This window comes from Podarcis erhardii (assembly GCF_964252035.2).
Source record: "Podarcis erhardii genome assembly, chromosome: 6".
NCBI lineage: Eukaryota > Metazoa > Chordata > Lepidosauria > Squamata > Lacertidae > Podarcis > Podarcis erhardii.
This window is the reverse complement of record NC_138510.1, coordinates 83,300,842-83,322,203: the sequence shown is the minus strand read 5'-3', so window position 1 is coordinate 83,322,203 and position 21,362 is coordinate 83,300,842. Positions and strand designations below refer to the sequence as shown.

General features: G+C 39.2%; 1 protein-coding gene across 2 annotated transcripts in view; it reads right to left on the bottom strand.

The window, feature by feature from the left end:
* Window positions 1-758: 758 nt before the first annotated feature.
* ASPM (assembly factor for spindle microtubules) overlaps window positions 759-21,362 on the bottom strand; it is a 23,946-nt gene continuing 3,342 nt past the window's right edge. The window contains exons 3-25 of one of the 2 annotated variants that reach the window (XM_081865621.1): window positions 19,641-20,943; window positions 18,208-18,303; window positions 17,721-17,867; window positions 15,686-15,928; window positions 15,399-15,466; window positions 14,875-15,016; window positions 14,659-14,789; window positions 13,951-14,126; window positions 13,711-13,856; window positions 13,538-13,623; window positions 11,997-12,212; window positions 10,528-10,732; window positions 10,277-10,422; window positions 10,045-10,167; window positions 9,794-9,928; window positions 6,149-9,499; window positions 4,800-4,934; window positions 4,184-4,354; window positions 3,339-3,531; window positions 2,294-2,448; window positions 1,781-1,957; window positions 1,185-1,357; window positions 759-1,092 (exon numbers count right to left, since the gene is read on the bottom strand). In XM_081865621.1, the coding sequence (XP_081721747.1) occupies window positions 987-1,092; window positions 1,185-1,357; window positions 1,781-1,957; window positions 2,294-2,448; window positions 3,339-3,531; window positions 4,184-4,354; window positions 4,800-4,934; window positions 6,149-9,499; window positions 9,794-9,928; window positions 10,045-10,167; window positions 10,277-10,422; window positions 10,528-10,732; window positions 11,997-12,212; window positions 13,538-13,623; window positions 13,711-13,856; window positions 13,951-14,126; window positions 14,659-14,789; window positions 14,875-15,016; window positions 15,399-15,466; window positions 15,686-15,928; window positions 17,721-17,867; window positions 18,208-18,303; window positions 19,641-20,943 (7,824 nt within the window). In that variant the 3' untranslated portion in view covers window positions 759-986. Of the gene's footprint in view, window positions 1,093-1,184; window positions 1,358-1,780; window positions 1,958-2,293; window positions 2,449-3,338; window positions 3,532-4,183; window positions 4,355-4,799; window positions 4,935-6,140; window positions 9,500-9,793; window positions 9,929-10,044; window positions 10,168-10,276; window positions 10,423-10,527; window positions 10,733-11,996; window positions 12,213-13,537; window positions 13,624-13,710; window positions 13,857-13,950; window positions 14,127-14,658; window positions 14,790-14,874; window positions 15,017-15,398; window positions 15,467-15,685; window positions 15,929-17,720; window positions 17,868-18,207; window positions 18,304-19,640; window positions 20,944-21,362 lie in introns of those variants that run through there. The other variant, XR_014157391.1, reaches the window with a different exon arrangement.

Sequence of the window (21,362 nt, the reverse complement as noted above, 5' to 3'; positions counted from 1 at the left end):
AAAGCCCCCCTGGTTGTTTCCACAGTGTTAAAGTTTATTCTTTTAATAGAACTGTGTGTACCTATCTCTTCCCTTGGCATCTCAACAATATTCCTGCCTGATAGGCAGGTATGCATCTGGTAGAACTGGCTCAGAAGTTAAAACCTGAAACCATAGGTGGCCAATGTAGACTACAACTCCAATCATGTCTGGCTGGGGTTAATGGGAGTTGGAGTCAAGAATATCTGGAGTGCCTCAGGTTCACTGTCGCTGCTTTAGCTATGCTGTTTCAGAGAGGGGACCAGAGAATGAAAAAAGAAGCAAAACGATTTGCTGATGGGCAATGAAAGATTGATTTCCACCAGCATAAGGGAGAACTCTTTAGAAGTCATTTATCGGTGGTATTTTACCCCAGTACATCTGGATCATGGGTAAAGAATCTGGATCACCTTTGTGCTGGGAGGGAGCAGGGATCTTATTGGCATATGCGGTAGTGCTGTGCTGAAGTTCAGAAATTTTGGAAACAAGTATACTACACTTGTAGGTAAAAATGATCTTGGATCCTAAACTATGTATTTTGTCTATTTTGGATAAAAGTAATGAGAAAGGTAGCACTTACAACTAATATGATTCAGCTTGTTTTCCACAGCAGATTGCTCAGATTCACATTGTGGAATAGATGCATATGCAGATACTGAATCTGTTTTGTTAGGTTTAATAGTTATAGATCCCAAATCTCCAAGAACATCAAAACAAAACAAAAACCATAGCCAACAATGTAAACAGAATGGTTTCCATTTTATTGTACAAAATCTCAGCCTTTAAAAAAAATACATAGTTTAGTTTGTTACTTACAAATCATATCCAAGTAATTAATAAAGAAAATACCAATCACAAGCTGACATACAAAAATGTGCAATAAAACTGAGATAGATTTATATGAAACTCTATATAATATGAAAGCTGATCCTGACAATGCTTTTTTAAATATCATTTTAAGTCATTCTTTAGTAATAAGGAATTCCAAGTGTATCCAATACCATCTGAATTGCTTGAAGAGGATCAACAATCTCTTTTATATTATCTTTCCTTAAAACCCATTCTGGTCTCTGCCTGTAGGTTAAAGGGGAGGAAATTGTACTGAAAAAGCAGATTTATTTTTTTTCTCTTTTAAGCACGGAAATTGAAAGATCAGGATTTCTTACCTTGAAACTATTGTTGTCCTTAGAGGAGTTGCTGGGACAGAGAAATGCCCATTTTTGTATGCGGCCAACTTCTGTTTGGCAAGCATTCTTCTTGCATCCATTTGATGTTTCCGTGCTGTGAGTTTAAACAGGCTCTGAAGGCGAGTAACTACTCGTGAGCTGCCTCGGATCTCCTAAAAATTAAACCACATTTTACAGTTAAATACAGTGTAATGCTTAGCTCAATGAAACCTGAAAGGAATAAACTTTTAGGAAACACATAGAAAAGCAACAGTTTTAATGGAAGTGATTAAGACCCCTCACCATGCAATCCTAGAGTGACACAGTTCCAAAGCTTGCCTGTCAAAGATCCTCCAACAGCACCATTGCTGTTCCCAAATATTAGGTCTCCAGCTTAGGTCCCCTGTCATTCTCAACAAAAGTAAAATGCATTTGGCACTAACTGGCTGTGTAAAATAGCAGCTTTAACACACTACCAGCCGTGTTTGTATATTAGGAGCCACTGTGGCAAATCTTTCCTGCTCATCCCTCACAAACGGGAAAACAATTTCACAATAGTTAATGATGGGATGGAGTGGAGAGCAACCAAAACTTACAGAAGCTCTTCTTGAGTCCTTTGAAAGAAGAGCAAGCAGGCAGCACGTCTTGGTAAAAATGCTTCCACCTTTCTCTGAAACTTTGTCGCCAGCTCTCTCTCTGTACATCTGAAGTAGGTCCAGTAAAGTATCAACACAATTCTCCACTGTGTAAACAGCTTCAGTTGTCTTTTCATACTTGAAAAGAAAAACAGTTCTGGTTAAGTACTTTCCCTCCAACTTTGAGCAAAGAATTGTATTTGAGACAGTCTTAACAGACTTCTTACACTGGATATATAGCAAGTCTAAACAGACTTCTTACACTGGATATATAGTACAGTGTAAAGAAAATAGCAAAACAACACTGTGACGACTGTTAGTGGATTTGCAGGAAGGAGTGTCCTCACTCCTGCCCCATTCTGAATCGGAGCTCTCAAGTCCAAGAGCAGCGATCAAGAGCAGCTCTAAGCTCCAAATTCTGGCAATAAAAAGGGGACTGAGACCATTTAACAAAACTTGAAAATGCAGAAGTACCTTTGACAAATTAAGCAGGACCTGGACAGAATAACGTATGACATCCATGCTAGGGACACTGCGATTGCAACTCCGTATCAAAGTAAAAATAGTGGGTACTGCTTCATTCTGGACCATACTTTCGCAGCAAACGGGTGATAGTCGGGTAACAACCTCTGGAGAGGGAGAGAGAAAGAAATATAGATCAGCCTATTTTCAGGGTGGCAACAGTTGGACGAAATGCACCATGGAAATAGTGGCCAGTTCTCATTGACACACAGTAATTGAGATGGAGCTATGGTTCTCTATTGGGGGTCTGTGGCACCCATCAACTGTCAGGGGCAGCATGGCACCCAAAAGCACATGTTTCCAGGCACCATGCAGGTCATGTGACTTGCACAAGCACACACCCAAATTCTGCACTGGGACATGTTGGAGGGTATGGTGGCACCATTCACATAACAAAAACCACCACAGAAATATCAACATTTTCAAAAGTAGGGGGTCCATGGCATTGCTTTTGAAAAACAAGGGGTCTGTGGTACTTAGCTAATGGGGAACCACCAGGGTAGAGAAGTTTTGTGCTTCTCAGTGCATGAAGTGGGGTTGGATTGAATGCCATTCTACTCTGTTCAAACAATCCCATTTTCCACCACCCACTAGGAACACTGGTCCTTCCAATATGAAAGTACAGTGGTACCTCAGTTCTCAACCATAATCCTTTCTGGAAGACCATTCGAGTTCCAAAATGTTCGAAAATTGAGGTGCAAAGGGCTGTCTGCAAATTCAATTGAGAAAATGGAAAAACACACAGCGGAAGCTGTTCGAATTCCGAGGTGCGTTTGAAAACAGAAGCATTTATTTCCGGGTTTTCGACGTTCAGGTTCTGAAACATTCATCAATGGAGAAATTTGAGAACCGAGGTACCACTGTAATAGGCAGGTAATAATGATGTAATTCCACCACCACCCCATCTTTACTGCTACACCTTTTATGTTGGTAAATTTGTAGAAAGAATGGTATTTATGGTGTATTGGGAATTATTTTTAATCTAAAAAATACAAACCCAAGTCTTTTAAAGCTGCCAGAATGTAAGAAAAGTGTTTATATTTGAGAAGCCGATCAATGGCAAGTGCTGTTCTGTTGCATAGCTTCTTATCTTCATTGCTTTCTTTATTGGCAATCGACAAGCTGTCTCGCAGAGCTCTCGTTTTTGCTGTGTCAGTCTTCTTCCTACATGAATACCCTCTCCACAGTGACTTATGATGGATGAGGGTGGGGGCGAGGGGGAAGGGAAGGAAAGGGAGAAGAGAAAGCCTGTTACATTATGGAATATAATTTTATGGTTTTCCAACCAATTCTAACACAATTAATATTTTGCATTCAGGGGCTTCCAGGCATCATTCAGTGATCAGAAGCAGAATAGAAAAGACGTGTTCATGTCTCAGCTGATTTTATTCTTATCTTTATCTTTTCCAGTGGTTTCTAGAATGTTTGCTTTCTGTTTACTGATGGGTTTTGACAATTAAAGCAGCAAAAAAATACAGAAAATATTCAGATTTTTAGATAAAAGGTGGAGAGTAAAAAACTACTCCAATTCCATTCGCCACAGTGAATAAGTGAAAGGAAAGTCCAAGTGTAGACGTTAAGAATGGAGCCATGCACCCCATTAGAATCGATAAGCATATCATTCCTGCTGTGGCAATAAGAGAATACCAAAGGCTGGTAGTGACTCCTGTGTTTCAGAGAGGGGTCATATACAGCCCACCTGAAGATGTCAGGGGCTGACTGTGGGCTTTTTGTATTCAAAGCTCTATCACTAAGCTCTCACACATAAGAATAAAACAAGGCCTTAAATATAACCATATGACTCAATAAAACAGAAGCAGTCTCTCTAGGACCTTGGTTTACCTGAAATTTAGTTACTCCATTGATTAGGGCTTTTTGGTTCATGCCTTCCTGAACCGCATTTGCAGCTCTATTTCTGCAGCTCTTCCATCTCCTCACGCTTCTTTGTATTTTAATAATATTCTCACGATCTTGAAGGTATCTCCTCCTCTGCAGTTTTGCTCGATACCACCTCTGCTTAAACACACACAGGACAAAGAGAAAAATATTTTCTTGCTAAGATTACCTACACATTTTTAAAGGAATTAAAGAGATGGTCTTGATGGAACTTGGAACTTCAAGACATATGTAAGTACAGTGGTACCTCGGGTTAAGAACTTAATTCGTTCAGGAGGTCCGTTCTTAACCTGAAACTGTTCTTAACCTGAAGACCACTTTAGCTAATGGGGCCTCCTGCTGCCACCGCGCCGCCGGAGCCCGATTTCTGTTCTCACCCTGAAGCAAAGTTCTTAACCCAAGGTACTATTTCTGGGTTAGCAGAGTCTGTAACCTGAAGCATCTGTAACCCGAGGTACTACTGTAACATGAACTATTAAAAAAGACTGAGCATTTTCAAGAACAGAAGAGGCACTTGGTAGAAAGAAGCTCCTAGAGTAATACATTTGTTCTAAAAGCTAACCTGAATGTACAGAACTGAAGAGAGCTGCAAGTGTGCTTGCTTCGAGTGAAAAGCTCTGTAAGCCCTCTGAATTCTAACAGCAGCGAGATGATGATATGCAGCAGCTGCAAAACGAAGGAGAAAACTCTGCCGGCTCTGTGCAAAACCATAAGGGGCGGGGGGGGGGGGGACGACACACATAAAGAACAATTAAAATGTATAAAACGGCATCACAATTGTAACAGCAGTAAAAAATATTTATAAATGTATCACAGTCGGTATAATACTAAAAGTAAAAGTTACTTCTTGGTGAACACTCATTAATAATCTGTACAGCTGGCCTAAAACATTACCATGGAAGAGGTTGGGAGGGGGCGTTCCACAGCCATGGGGAACACCACAAAAAGGTTGTGCCCACCCCATCTCTGCCTGGTAGTCATGCAAGCAAGGCCCCTGCACCAATCTTGAATCCCTGGGTCATATGGGCATAGATAGTTCTGTAAGGACCTTAATCCAAAACTGTAAGGTCATTGCCAGGCAATTTGACTACCAGCAGTAGACATGTATCTCAAATATATCTCTCCACCCCCATCATTCAGCCCAGACTCTGAGGGCCTTCTGGCAGTTCCCTCACCGCAAAAAGTGAGGTTACAGGGAACCAGGCAGAGGGCCTTGTCGGTAATGGCGCCCACCCTGTGGAACGCCTTCCCATCAGATGTCAAGGAAATAAACAACTATCTGACTTTTAGAAGACATCTGAAGCCAGCCCTGTTTAGGGAAGTTTTTAATGTTTGATGTTCTATTGTGCTTTTAATTCTGTTGAGAGCCATGCAGAGTGGGGAGAATTAATTAATTAATTATAATAATAATAATAATAATAATAATAATAATAATAATAATAATAATACCCAAGGAACTTGAACAAGACAGTTGCAAACCAACTTGCTCTAACGAAAACTAGAAGTTCCCCCTGCACCACTACCACATTTGATTACGGCTTTCACTTCCGCTTCTGAATCAGTAGAAAAAATTTCACAAGATCTAGACAAATTTAAGCACTTTTTAAAAATACCTTAGATTTTGATAAAAGACAGATTTGGGGCTGTTGCTTCAAGCTATTTTGTATAGAAAAGCATACAGTATCTCCTTTTGCTGGTATACTATTTTGTTCCCAATATAAGATAGAAAACCAGCAGGACAGAAAAAAGCACAGAATGAGGTTTAGGATTCAAAGAGGAAAAGACCATATTCATTATAATAAGAATCTAGCCATATTGCCCACCCTGTTTTTGACTCAGAGGAGTGGTTCTTGTGTACATATATTACAGGAATCAGTAACAAGTAATGTTGAAGTAAATATACCTAAATACCTGGATACTTTTCAATCTGCAGAGCCTTAGATGTTCAAGGAAACTCCTGACTGTAGCTTGCATAATGATGATGCTCTTCAAAGTTTGCAAATAAGCTACTCTTTGGTGTTTCATAGCCAGGTAAGACCGATAACGCCGCTGTATTAAAAGTGCAGCTTCCCAGTATTTCTGGTATTGTTCTATGGCTTTATTTGTATGGCGATGAGTCTGTACTGCAGTAGCTGCTGTTCTGAGGCGAATAAACTTTCTACGAGCCACAGTCATTCTAATGAAGGACTGAATCTTTCTGGCCGCACGAATTTCCTTTGCCTTTCGGCGTGCTACCCTTCCACGATAGGCAGACTGAATAGTTATCACAGCCCTGCGTATCAACTTGTAACGTCTGCGCTGGGCATGCATTCGATAGAGAGACTGGATGAGAGTTGCTGCGACGTGCATAGCTTTCACTTCTTGCCGTGTTCTTAACTCTCCGTATGTGGACTGAATCATTACAGAAGAGTTCTTAATTGCCAGGTGTGCATTTAGCTGGTGTTTTTCCTTTAGGTAAGACCGGTAGGAATTTTGTATGGTGACAGCAGCACCTCTCAGCTTTTGGTAAGAGACCCTAGCCCTGTGCATTCTAAATGTTGCTTGAATTACCTTTGCTGCTAAGTGTTTGCGCTCAATTTCCTTCCTGATTTTAAATCCTCTGTAGAAAGACTGGACACAGATAACGGCTGCACAAACAGAAACGTATTCCTGAGCCAGCCTCCTTGCCAGAACTGATGCTCTGTACCGTCTCTGAAGGACTACAGCAGCTGCTTTCAAAGCAAGGTATCTTCTACGTTCTCTCTGCATTTTAAAATTCCGCTGAAGCACAATGGCAGCTTGGTGCCTTTGCTGACATCGTCTTGCCTTCATCCAGCGAAAAGCTTTCTGGATGCAAATGGCGGCACTTTTAGCAGAGGAATACTGCTGGGCTGCAGTTTTGCACAACTTATTGGCCCTGACTTGAACCTGTATAACTCTGGCTGCCCATTGTAATTTTTTGTAGGAACACTGCTGCCTGTGCCTTCTATAGTTACTCTGTATGACTGTCGCAGCATAATGTTGTTCCCTCAACATGCATCGCACTTTTGTTCCTCTGTAAGCAGCCTGAAGAACTAAAGCAGAGTGGCGATATTTTAAGTAGAGTCCTCTAGCGTGTTTCATCTCACGGTATGCTCTATAATGCTGCTGTATGGAAACAGAAGCAAGCTTCACAGCTTGGTATCGAGTATAAGCTGTATGTCTTCTAAAGGCTGCTTGGATAACTGTAGCAGCTCCATGCATTTGGCTCACACATTTCCTGGCCAGCAGGCCTCTGAAGGCAGACTGTATTACGATGGCAGCTTTATAGAGATGGACATACTCTTCACGCTGCTGTTTAGAGAGTACCATTGCTCGGTATTTCCTCTGAATCGTCATTGCAGCTGCCTTAAGAGAAGCAAACCTTTGCCTCTGAAGAAAAGTTCTGAATCGCCTTTGGATGGTGGTGGCAGCCATATGCATCCTTTGCAAATGGAGCCTCGCTTTCATACCTCGGAAGGCAGCCTGTATTTGGATGGCAGAAGTCCTCATCTGCCTGTATTTGCGCATCTGAGCATTGCGACATTTAGAACCACAATACCACTGCTCAATCAGTTTTGCCGCTGCAGTTAGCTTCAGGAAAGATTTTCGCTGCTTGTACATTCGATAAAATGACTGAATAGAAGTTGCAGACTGGTGCAAAGCTTTTAGCTCCTGTCTAACTTTCATCCCCCTGTAGGCAGCCTGTAGTACAAGAGAAGCCTTCCTTAACTTGAGATACTTTTCCCGTTCCATTCTCCCTCTGCAAAGAGCTCTGTAGTGCCTCTGAATTACAATTGCTGACAGTTTCATTGCCTGATATCTAACCTTGCTCTGATGCATTTTAAACATGGCTTGGATAATAACTGCTGCTTGGTGCATGCGTTGAATTTCACGCCTTGCTCTTACGCTTCTGTAAATTGCTTGCATTTTAACAACTGCAACCTTTAAAGTGAGGTATTCCTGCCTTTCACTCCTGGCTAGGACAGCAGCACAATACCACCTTTGAACCTTAACAGCAGCCCTTCTGAAACTTTTAAACTTTGTTTGACTGGTGTGCATCCTGAAATAGGATTGTATGACTACTGCAGCGTGGTGCTGTCTTAGGATTGCCTTCCTCACAACCCTCCCTCTCCAAGCTGCCTGGAGTTGTACAATGCTATTGCGAAGCACAACGTATTCCTGCTGTTGTTTTCTGCCCAAAAGTTTGGCTCTGTAATGCTGCTGTAGTGTTTGAGCAGCATTTCTCACCATCCTGAACTTTTTCAGAGCCATGTATCTCCTAAAGGCAGATTGTATTTTAATTGCGGCAGCATGCCAGCTCTTAATGCATTTCTTTACTTGCCAAGAACGCAAAGCTGCCTGCAAGAAAATTACAGCTGTTCTTGTCTTCAAAAACCTTGTTCTGATTTTGGAAGCCCTGTACCATCTCTGAATCACAAGGGTAGCTTGAATCAAAGCTTGGTATTTTCTTCTTGCAGCATAAGCCCTCAGAGCAGACTGGATCTTAACAGCAGCCATTTTCTGACACTTAAACATTTTCCGTACTTTATAGCCACGGTAAGCTGCTTGCAAACACACAGCAGCCTTTTTTAGCTGCAAGAACTTCTGCCTCAGAAAAATTTGCTTTCTGTATGCACGGTAGTGTACCTGAATGACACCGGCAGCTCTGACTTGTCTACACAATAAACGAGCTTTCATTCCTCTATAAGCAGATTGCAGGAATATAGCTGCCGAACGTTTCTGCAAATATGTTTCCCTGTCAATTTTCCTCATCCTGTAAGCTCTGTAACACTTCTGAATAGCCATCACACACAGTCTTTTCCGTTTGTAAATGAATTTAGCTTTAAGACATCTGAACAAGGCCTGTATCTTGATAACACTGTGTCTGATATGTAAGTAATTGTTTCGATCTCTGGCCATCCTGTACCATGACTGAATTACAACTGCAGCTCTCTCCTTCTTTGCTAGTTCAGTTGCTTGCAGTTGTTTCTCTATTTCAACTTTTGAATTCATTTTGCAGCCTTTCCATCTTCTAAATGCAGACTGAATCACAAGCGCTGACTGTTTCATCCTTTGATATTTTTGGCGATGGGCTTCTGCTATCAAAAAAGCCCTGAAGTGCCTCTGAATAGTGAGAGCAGCCCAGCAAACTTTTTTATAAGCAGCAACAGCAAGGAACGTTCTTATCCTTGCTTGCACAATAATTGTATATTGCCGAAGCTGCAAGTATTTTCTTCTTGCGTTGTATCTTCTCCAGTAAGTCTGGGGTGGAAAAAGTGACACACAGCTGTAAGAATCAGATTTCACTGCACGTTTACAGTTTTAATACAAGAGAAATGGGCAATTCTTTCTATGCATATATGGTGGACTCGAACAATAAAATTCAATGGTCTTTATATAAAAGTATGGCATATAAAGTGTTCTAAGAGTGAACCATAGTTTACTTGGTTCTGAAATCTTATTCTGGGCAGAAATGAAATAGCACCTGGTAATCTCAATCGGCTAGGAAATGCAGTAATTTTGACATAGTAATTTCACATGAAAAGTCAATCATACCTGAATGACAACAGAAGATACTCTTTCAACTTCTTCCTGCTTTGCTTTTTTTAATTTCTGAAGTTTCACCTGGGCCATGTATCTTCTCCAATGTTTCTGAATTACAACTGCACCTTTTGATTTTTCTTCAAAAATCTAGCAAAAGAAAAATTTCACTGCTGATTAAATATGTCCATATAGCATTGATAGATACTGTAGAATCACGTTCTGTGGATAATTTAGGAAACATGCAAAGTAACTCAAAGAAATACCTGTGCTAATCTTGTTTTCAATCTGTGTTCCCGCCACACTGACTGAATCAGTCGAGCTGCTCGAATCTCTTTAGAAAGATTTACAAGTCGCGAACAAAGAAATGACACATAGGCAATAACTACCTAAAGAAAACCAAGAGAGCAGAGAATATACAGAAACTTAGCAAGTTGCGATAAAAGTAAGTTGTGATTGAAGAAGGCAATGGTGAATTGTAAATACATGGTTGATTACCTTCTCATCAGGAATTGTATTGGACATGTCTGAATGGTGAATCATAGCAGGAACACCACCAAGGTCAGAAATTGCAGCATTAATCAGCTGGAAGTTTCTCTTCTCATTGTCAAGGAGTTCTTTATAAAGCACGGAAGAAGTTATAGCTTTATTTAAAAAAAAAGAAAAGAAAGAAAATTGAATTTATTAAGTCAAATAAAGTGGTAATAAGCATCTTCCCTCTGCCTTCAATAATCATTTAATGAACTCACTTTCATCAAAAGCTCCATTGAGTACAGTCAGAGAAGAATCAGACTCAGAGGAAGAATTTAGAGCAACTGTACCACTTTTGGTGCATTCTACTGTTAGAGTTGTGCGCTGGCAGATAGCTTCCAAAGGCACATAACATGGATGATAATGATGAATCAAATAGCACAACACTCTTCCATCCGAGAAGGATACTGTAAAGTTTTCAACCTAGTTAAAAACACAAAACCAGTTAAGCAAATATTTTCTGCCAGTGGCTTCTCTATTTGAAGGTTTGTATTAGCATACCATGTGCTAATAAAGCTGAGTTCTAGGCCTCCATTTCTGAAATCTAGCCTACTCAACAATGCATTCCTTTCTTCCTATGGCTTTTCTTTTTGAAAAGCGTATCTAGAGGGAAAATACCCTTCCCACACCACAGTATTCAAAGTCTGAAAATTAATAACTTTAATACCCCTTGCTCTTTACAGCCAGATAATTGTTGTAATGATCTTCTTTTACTTGGGGTTCTCTAGGGGTTATTATATTGGAACACTTACTGAAATTGCAGTGGCATGAAATCTTCAAAAACAGTACTAAGCTAAAGTATAAATTTGTAGTGTACTAAAGAAAATCAGGTTAGGATCTGCTTGTCATGTTTGGTACAACAAACCATAAAAAAGATGTTCTATAAAAACACAGTACTTGGTGATTTAGCTTCGGCAGCTTTCAGAATAGTAAATTCTAAGAGATGTGATTGGGATGGGCCACAGCTCAGTGGCAGTGCATCTCTTCTGCATGCAAAGGTCCCTGGTTCAATCCCCAACATCTCCAGGTAGGAACAGGAATGTCCCATCTAAAACCCTGGAGATCTGCAGCCATTCAGGGCAAACAACAGTGAGTTAAATGGACTGGGTCTGACTCAGTACAAGGTTGTTTCCTACCATTTTCCAATTCTTTCCAAGAAGCAACTTGGACCATGAAACAAGTAAATTTATCCTTAGCGTTTGTCAGATTAGCTTTGATGCATCAACAAGAAGTTACCATTTGATATGGCCATCGTTGTAGATTTAAACAGTCCATCCAAATGTTTCCTTTAAACCAGTTTGTTGGAAAGGAAAGGGGAACCTATTGATTTTGTCAGTACTGTTTCGTAGGAACATATGTAAATGCCTAATGTCAGGTCATTAGGCACCCTCTCCCACAAAAGGATGAAATCCTAGCATCAATGAAGTTTAATAAGAAACAGGCAGGCAAGATTACGGCAAGTACAGCCCATGCAGGATCATGACCCCATTATGCCACTTTTCAGTCATTTATAATGCACCATAATAAAAACATGCTGAACAGCCAAATAAATAAACATCTTCTTAAATCTCAGTCCCGCTGATTAAAACTGGCTTCCATCAATTAGTTGTAGTCTATCAAATAATACTTTCGTCCCTTGTTTGCTTATTGGGGAGGAAACAGAGATGATTATTGGGAAAGTTTTTACCTTGACATTGTAAAACCCGCAGACGGTATTGACCCAATCCATCAGCATCTTTACATTTTCACTGCAGCTTTCGGATGAATAAAAGTTACTGCTGTCTTTTCTCACTTTGTTGGCAATACGAGATTCTAAAGCAGCAGACTTCACTTTTGTAACGTGCATGTTCTTCAAAAAATCAATTTCTTCTTTCAACTGATCCCTATCAAGGGAAACCTCCACCTTAACAAGAACAAATTAAAAATATTATTTCTAAAGATGAGGGTTTCTGATCTTTAGAGATATGTACATACATCACTGTATTTCTCAAAGCATGCTAAACAAATGACAAATAACAACTATGTTATCAGGACAATGCTAGCAGAACAAGTCCAATCATGTTTATTCAAATGCAACTCTCATTTAACTTAACGAAGCTTATTCTGCAAGCAGCAGGATGGGTTTTCCAGAAACCTTTGTTTTAGAAAATGAACTTATGAAACAGCGGTAACATTTTTCAGTGGAAAGATAAAGCACTGAAAATGTCCTGCCCACATCACTGCTCTAAGGTGAATATAGCAATTGCATACTAAGGTGGAACATTTGGTGGGCAGGACAATGTCAATCCTGAGAAAACACAAACTTGCTCTAGTTTAAAATTTGGAGATGGCTAAATAACATATGAAAGAAAATGTAAACTGGTTATGCACCTGTATAACCAATTTAAGATGAACAAGAACTCTTTCGACTCCACAGCACATTTTGTTATGTGATAAAATTAATCAAGACTATTTTTCCATAATTAATTTCAATGCTCGTAAATTTGTTGATAGTATTTTTAAAGCCATCAGACCTCGATGTCTTCCTTTTGATGCACCAGTTCTGTACATTTCATGTAACATTTCACATCACTACCAATTATAAAAGCATAGCTCATCTAACTATGTAAGACATACGGCCTTTTCTCCCACATATTCCGTGTTACCCATCTTGCAACTTGTGTAGGGGTTACGTTCCAGGGATTGTGTGCAAAGCTGAAGCTGCATGTAGCTAAAACCCCAGAATCTCCCTAACAGCAGCATCTCTACCTTTCCAAAGCTGGTGTGACTTGGGCCCCCATGCAAGGCTCTCCACCTTGCTTACCGGGCTCTGGGAAATCCTGCAAGATCTCACACAAGAACCTCCCAGAACTCAGGAAGCAAGGTGGAGAAGCTTAAAAGCTCTTTCCACACTTTCTGTGATTTCACCATCACAATTTCTGTGATTTCAACAAGCTGGCTGCCAGCATAAAGCTGTGATTGTACAAGTTAAATGTATGGAAGTTGGGAGTCAACTGTACTGATGTTCTACTTTGCGTGCAGTTGGTGAGGTCATCTCTGTGCATTTGGTATAGGCATGGAATTGCTTTTGAGAACTGCCCTTCAGTAGTATTGGCTTCTATATACAGGCCATTTTTTATACAACACCCCATTTTTTTTGAAGATACAATATTGCAAGTCCTAGATGCATGCTACACATCTTCAATATATGTTGCAGAGATTAACTGCCAAAAAATCATTATGCAATACCTGAAAAGCAAATACTATTTTCCACAGCAGTGCAAGTGTTTTCTCTCTATGCCGGTCCACAATATCCTTAGCGTCAATCGATGTACCTATAAATCAGTCAAATAGGTTACTGATTTGCAGCATCCACACATTTATTTTATAAGGGGACTACTTTCTACTTTGCTGGTACTTACCATGTTCATCTTCCAAATGTATTCCATGATCTTTTAGTACTTCAAAGGCAATCTTGACATTATGCATCTTTTGAAGTCTACTTATTGCAGGAACTCTTAATTTTTTGGAAAGACTCCAGTTTGACGACAGTAGTTCCAATGCTCTTCTGAAAATACAAAGATACCATGTTAAAAATATAGTCCATTTCCTCAAGGGAAATCCTTCTATAACTTCAGCAACAAAATGCAGTGAAGACTTACACTAGACGAATGCCACATTGCAAATCTGTGGCTAGATTTGTTACAGCAAAGTCAAACTCATCGAGTGGAGTCTGCACGTGATGAACTGGAAAGCCCAGGAAATATAGATGGCGAGAAAGATCACCTTCTCCACTTAGAAAATCTCGGGAAAATGCCAGCAGTATCTCTTTACTAGACTGGAGAAAAGGCAACAAATTACATTCATGCAAGATTATCAGTTCTGTGCGCACATCAGGGGCTCATTTTCAAGTAAACAGCCATAAGATTGTGCTGCAAGGCAAACAGGAATTCTCTTAACTTCCAGTACGTTTAACCCAGACATAGACTTTAGTCACAAACATTAATAAGACTACTACCTACCACAGTCAATAAAAAGAAATTGCTAAATGCCTATTCCTCAGCTAATAAGCACACAAAATCAAGCAGCATTTGATAATGACAACTTAAAATTCCTGTTTCAGCCATAGAAGAAAATTACCACCTCGGGAAACAAATGTAAGTCTTAAAATTAGTATCTTGTGGCTTCCACATATATACACTCAAATCTACTAATAACATTTCTTCTTCCTATATTCATTCTGCTCTCTTTTGTTTTTCTTATGTAACATTGTGGTACTACTTCTTTTAATGGAAAATTCAATTTTTAAAAATTACCAAAAAAAAATCTAATTATGCACAAAACAAAAATAGAGGCTTAAATTGGAATACCTTGAATTCTGCATTTTTACAAAAGAGGCAAGGATCATGATCAATAATTCTAGACAGCTTGGCGCGATCAAGAAAGCAAACTAGCAGAAGAAGTTTTTTCAGCGTAAATTTTGACAATGCTTCTTCATGTCCTGTAAGAACAATATCAGATAGTATATAGAGCTGCATCTTAAAAAGTATAAAAGAGATTATAAAACAGCAAGGAAAAAAACCTACCATCTCGATACAGGTGAGGCACACTTGGGTGTCTATATTCAGCTGCAATATCTGGATTCCACAACAGGCGATTAAGTATAAACATTGCCAGGCCCATTACATCGCTGTTGCTCTCTAAGGCAATTAGCTCACCATAGACTACCTTTCATTAATGAGAGAAAGAATATCCACTTTAAGCAAAACAAAAACCTTGCAGCAATAAAATTCAGATCTTCAGAGCAGATTTATTAAAAGAACTATAGCAATATAATATTAATTATATTTCTCTTGACCATGAGTGATGGCAGATGACAGGCAGGCAGGTGCCGGGGGGGGGGGGTCTCATGGTTCCCTATCCTTGCCTTTGAGTCATGAAGTAAAGATAATATCAAAGTCTTAAGACCAGTTCTACTGATTACCGGCAATCACTATCACCAAGCTTTAGGCTGACTAATACAGATTCCAGTACAAATCTTAGCAATTCTCTACAAGAGAATAACTTGCTCAAATAACACTTTGCAAACATTAAGAAAGTACAAACTTACTTCCAGACCTATGCGCAACCATAGTGGGTTATAGCATAAAAGCCAGTTGAGGATTTTCTGTCTTTCACCTGCAATGGACACAGAAGCAAAAGCAGGATAAAATAAAAATCTGGAAAGGATGTTACCTAAGAATATACTGTGAAATTGCTATTCTCAAGCTGTGGATTGTTGATTATAGAACTGAAGGGCATAAAGAGACCTGTCCACATTCTTGTATACAATTTCCCACCACAGTTCAATTTTTCTACATATGTGTAGGAATATCTGGAACACGGCTAGATTCTTACCAATATCCTTCCAGAGATGCCTGTCCTTCCGAATTAACAAGTGTTTTGATTCAATTTCAATCTCCAACTTTTTTATTGCTTTAACCATCTCGTTTGATGTAAACAAACGGCAAGCTGAGCGACGAAGTTTGTTCAGCTTGCACCGTGCTGTATAAGCTCTTAGGGATACTTCTTCTTTAGTTGGTGCTCTAGGAACGCTTGATTTATGAGACTCTGCTCCTAAGATAACGGACACCGCATTGACTGGAGAGAAAACAGTTGCAAGTGTTAAAATCTACTTGGTATTGTAACTTTTGTTGTAATATGTTTGTAGTTTTTTCTTGATTTCATTGAGGAGAAAAGAACTGAAACAGAGCCAATAACAACAACAACAACCTTTTTGTAAACCATTTTGAGGGTGGTTGGGTTTTTTGGTTTTGTTTTACAATTGAGCGATGTATAAATTTTATGAAATAATTAAAATATAGCCTCCTTCCACAAAGTGCAGTTTATTTCACTGGCTTGAATCAACTGGATCAAAATAGCCATAGAAGCATAATGTTTTAATTGGGTGGGAAAGCTGAATCAATGGGTTGTTCTTCCTTGCTGTAGGAAACTGGACTTACTGGCCTCTTGACCCTCTGCCACCTGTGATGCTATGAGAATATTTGCAATCTTTTAAGAGAGTTCACACAAACTTTACCCAGTGTGCATCTAGGATTATACAAGCTCAAAGGAAAGGGTGCATTTATAAGTCATGGTAAACCACATGACCCGGAAGCTGTACGCCGGCTCCCTTGGCCAATAAAGCGAGATGAACACCGCAACCCCAGAGTCAGCCACGACTGGACCTAATGGTCAGGGGTCCCTTTACCTTTAAACCACAGCTAAAGGTCTACACTGAACGTGCAGATCACTCACACTTCACTACTCCCCACTAATAAGGACAGGAGCAACATACCAAGATTCTTGGCTAAGGGTTTCACGCAAACTAGGGATTATGGCTTGAAGCAGAACTAGCCAGTACAGTGGTACCTCGCAAGACGAATGCCTCGCAAGACGAAAAACGAGCAAGACGAAAGAGTTTTCAGTTTTTTGAGTTGTTCCGCAAGACGAATTTCCCTATGGGCTTGCTTTGCAAGACGAAACGTCTTGCGAGTTTGTTTCCTTTTTCTTAAAGCCGCTAATAGCCGTGCTTTGCAAGACGAAAAAACCACAAGACAAAGAGACTCACGGAACGGATTAATTTTGTCTTGCGAGGCACCACTGTATTGAAAAGCCAAGAATGAACTTCCTTCAGTTGTTGCTAGCAGATGAGAGCAACGACCTTCCGTGCCAACTCTGAAACACTTGCTAAAAACTTCTATTCCGCCAGGTCTATGAAGGCAATTAAAAGGTATCTCACCCACAATGATCTATCGATGTTTGTTTTAAATTTCTTTTTGCTTTTAATTTGTTTTTAACTTTTTATGCTATTGTTTAGTTTTATGTTTTTATATTGTTGTAAACCGCTGTGATATATTCATGATACAGCAGTATTTAAATATTATTTTATAATAAATAAGGCAAGAAATGCTCCAATATGCTAACAATGGAAGCACGCAAAGGGAGTGGCACTTTTTCGGCGCCACAACCAATTTTCCTACCGCTTGTAAACTAAGTCAGACGACTGGTGGGCAGAAGAGGCTGCAGGTTTGCCACCCGACTTAGGAATTGATGGGTTTAAAGATTTTCAAAAAAGCAACACCGAATAACAGAAGCAGCACTTCACATGTGAGCTTTCAAGTTAAAGTAGCTCTGCACATATGAATACAGAACATCAGCTCAAATGAAATAGCACATCAGATTACATAAATTTATCTGATGGGATGGTCATTTATCAGTTTTAAGTAATTTTATTATATTTTATATTTCCAGTGGAAATAGTATTGTTACACTAATATTTATATTGACAAGAAAATTCATGAAAAGATTTTAAAGTAAGCAAACTGGATTGCTGAAGTCTAGAATAATTCTTATATATGTGAAACATTAAGACCCTGCAGATCTCTTTTACCTTGTGAAGTGTCTGTTTTCACAGTGAAGTCATCAGGAGTAAGTACAAAATTCAACCACCAAGTAAAACCGCGTTGCTGTTTCTCTTTCCAGCACTCATCGTAAAACATGTTCTTGGCCACAAAAGGCATTGGATGTCTAGGAATGTCTTTGAAAAGAATTAAAAGTTACATTACATCTCAATTATGGACAACAGATTGGATCCAGAGATCCACCCATGGAAGAAGGTAGGTAGGAGGCGACCAGTGAGGAACCCTGCTCAGTGGGGTAGACTGCGGCGCAGGGGCTGAGATACATTTTCCCAGGGCAGCAAAAACGCAAAGGAAACATGTATTAATTTGCAGGCTTTTATTCTTTGAATATGCCTATACTCTGAAGTAGTACTGATCAATCTAATTTCAGCTAAAATATAGCAAATGTGTTGAAACTGCCACTTGCACCAAGAGACTTTTCATGGAGAATACAGAGCACAAAGAATTTATTTTCACCTGTTTTTAAAGGTTTCACAAACGTCAGCTGAGACTGTGCCACTGGAATAATGTTCTTTGTTTTCCTACCAGTCCTCCATTTTTTAGATAAGGAACCTGAAAATTAGAACAAGAACGAATTGTAATATTGTGAAGAACACAACAGAAAGAGACAACAAGAGGGGGGAAAGAGAATGGCAGAAATATATTACTAGATTCCTCTGGAAGGGGAAGAAACCAAAAAAGAAAGCGGTGGATTTTCCTTGCCGGATTTAGTATTATGAGACATCCTGTTTATGCGGGTTAAAAGAATGGATATTATTTAAAAATATTGATGGTTTATTAGACCTATTTGGCTGGCATGCATATCTGTGGTACGAGAAGGTTAAAGTTTATAAAGCTTTTTTGAACCATGTAGTAAGCAAAGCGTATGGGGAAAATATAAAAAAATCATTAGAACGAAAAACACCATGGTGGCTTTCACCACTGGAGGCAATGTCTGTGAAAAAAAATTAACATGAGAAATGATTGGGTATCTTATAAATAATTATTAATGGAAATAGATCGTGAGTTGAAATTAAAGAGGTTTGAAGAGGATTATTAACTGACTGGTTACAATACCATCAACTTAATGATATATTTAAGATGGATAAAAAGAAAGGTTTCTTTAATGAAACCTCTAAATTTGAAAAAGAGCTGTTAGAAAATAAGACTAAATTACTTTCAAAAATGTAAAAATTATTCTTAGAATGGTATACAAAAGACAAACAGGTCAAATCAATGATGATACAGTGGGCGAGAGATTTTGAATATAACATACAATTGGCAGAATGGGAGAGGTTATGGAATCAGGATTTAAAGTTCACAGCATGCTATACTTTGAAAGAAAATTATATGAAAATTATGTACCGTTGGTATTTAACCTCTAGTAAATTAGCTAAAATGTATAAAGCAAGATCAAATGAATGCTTGAAATGTAAAGAGAAAGAGGGCACCTTATATGTGGTAGACTTGTAAAGTAGTAAAAGAATTTTGGGAGATGATATATAATGAATTGAAAAAAATATTTAAAATAAGCTTTCCTAAGAAACCAGAAGCTTTTCTCTTAGGAATTCTAGGTGCCAAAATTCCAAGGGACTAGAAGAGACTATTTATATATGTGACTACTGCTGCCCAGACAATATTAGCTCAGAGATGGAAAGAAGGCATGGTCTCTACCAGAGAAGAATGACAGATTAAACTGATGGACTACTCCGAAATGACAAAATTTAGGAATCAAGAAGACTAAATGTGCTGACTCAATGTCAAATGCAAGCAATACGCTTTAGGCCTATCAAATGAATGTAATTTGTTCGAAGAGCAGCTCTAAATGGTCACAGTTGGTCTTTATCACCAATCCATGGCAAATCTTTTAGTTAACATATCCAAATAAACAGAAGAAAAGGTTAAATTACCTGGTTTCTTTTTCTGACTTTGCTTCTCTCCGGCCACACATTTGGGATTTGATGCTTTCAAAGCACTGCAATCTTCATTTTCCACAAAGGACATCATTTTTTTCCTTGCAAAGTTCTCCACATATTTACCACTTTTGCTATTAGTATCTTCTAAATATTCTCCACTTTTTCTTTTATGACTATGTGACGTTCTTCCTAAGCAAGCTGAAGCTGTTTCAATTTTGTGATCTGTAACTTCACCTGAGAGAGGTTCTATAACTGGAAGTTCTGGTAACATTTTCATTTTTGCTGTTTCAGGAACATTATCCACAGATCGCTGAATTGCATTAGAAAGGCATTTTCTAGATTTTGGTTTTAATAAGTTCCTTCCTTGTCCCTCAGGACAACCTGGCTTACTTTTAGTAACTGTGTTGCACAACAGAGGCCTTTTTTTACCATGTTCTTTCTGGAAGCAGCAAATTTGATCTGGGTCATTGTTCTTGCACCCACTTGCATTTCGTTCAAACTTTTCAAACTGAAATGCTGCATTTTTTTTACTGCGTGCATCATTAAGCTGCTTGCTTGAAAAATGAGACTCCACAGGAAAAGTAAAAATTTGCATTCTTTCCTTCTGTTGTGAACAAATTGTGTAAGATCCCAAACTTGAAGAATGGGACATCGATTCATGTACATGTGAAGTTGGCTGAATAACTATTTGATTCTCTTTTAAAAACTGATCAGGTGAAAGAACTGGCACTCTTGTGGCTATAGCAGGCTCTTCACAAAGTTCATAGCTATCATGTACAAAAGAATCAGGGCTTAAAATTTTCCTGTGATTCAAACGAAAGCTTTTCAGATTTTCTGGTGTGCAAATTGAATCTGGGCTAGAACTTTCCACTTTTACTGAACTAATACGTCCACTTTCCAATTTGGTTTCCACAAGATCGTCACACTTTGGCGTAACAGTACAGGTCTCTTTTGTATCCTGCTGTAATTCATTACATGCTGCTGTACCAATAACAAAATATGGAATTGATCTCCCCATTGAAAGAGGGGGATTAGTGACATGCTGCTTTTTTTGCAGTATCGGTTCAGTTGGAGAGTGTAAAAAGCTATTTTCTAAGAGGATTACACTGTTCCCACTAGGTGAAACGCTGCATCCATTCACTTCCAAGTTCTCACAGGCTTGGAGAGGGCTTCTAACTCTTCCAGGTTTTTTGGACATCTGAAAAGTTTCATTTATATTTTTGATTATGGGAAGTTTCTTCTGATATTGTGATTGCCGTGGAGGAGCTCTCTTTTTAACTGTATCCCAAAGACTTTTCTGAAAATGACAACAACACATATATCCAGTTATTACCATGCATATATTGAGAGCCCTTATCAGCTACGTAGCCCTTCCTCTTCCTCACTGTATAAATAATGCTGCTCATAGCCTACTTAATGCTGAGAAATACAGGCGCCCCCCCCCACTTACACAATGTTCCAGGGCCCTGCACGCATAAGGAAAATTGCATTATGTGAGCAGCACCCTCTAAAAGCCTCTTAATGCTCATTTCTTTCCTGCTCTCCAGCTGTCTGTCCATACAACTCTCTCTTCAACTAGAGTTGAAGCTCTGGGGCTGGCTGGTGGATGTGTGGAAAAGAGGCTGCTGCTGATACACTATCACACATGTCAGCTGCTAGTTGGGGAGGCTGAGCAGCCAAAGAAAAGTGCCACTGCGCCTGCAGTTCCTTTGGGGC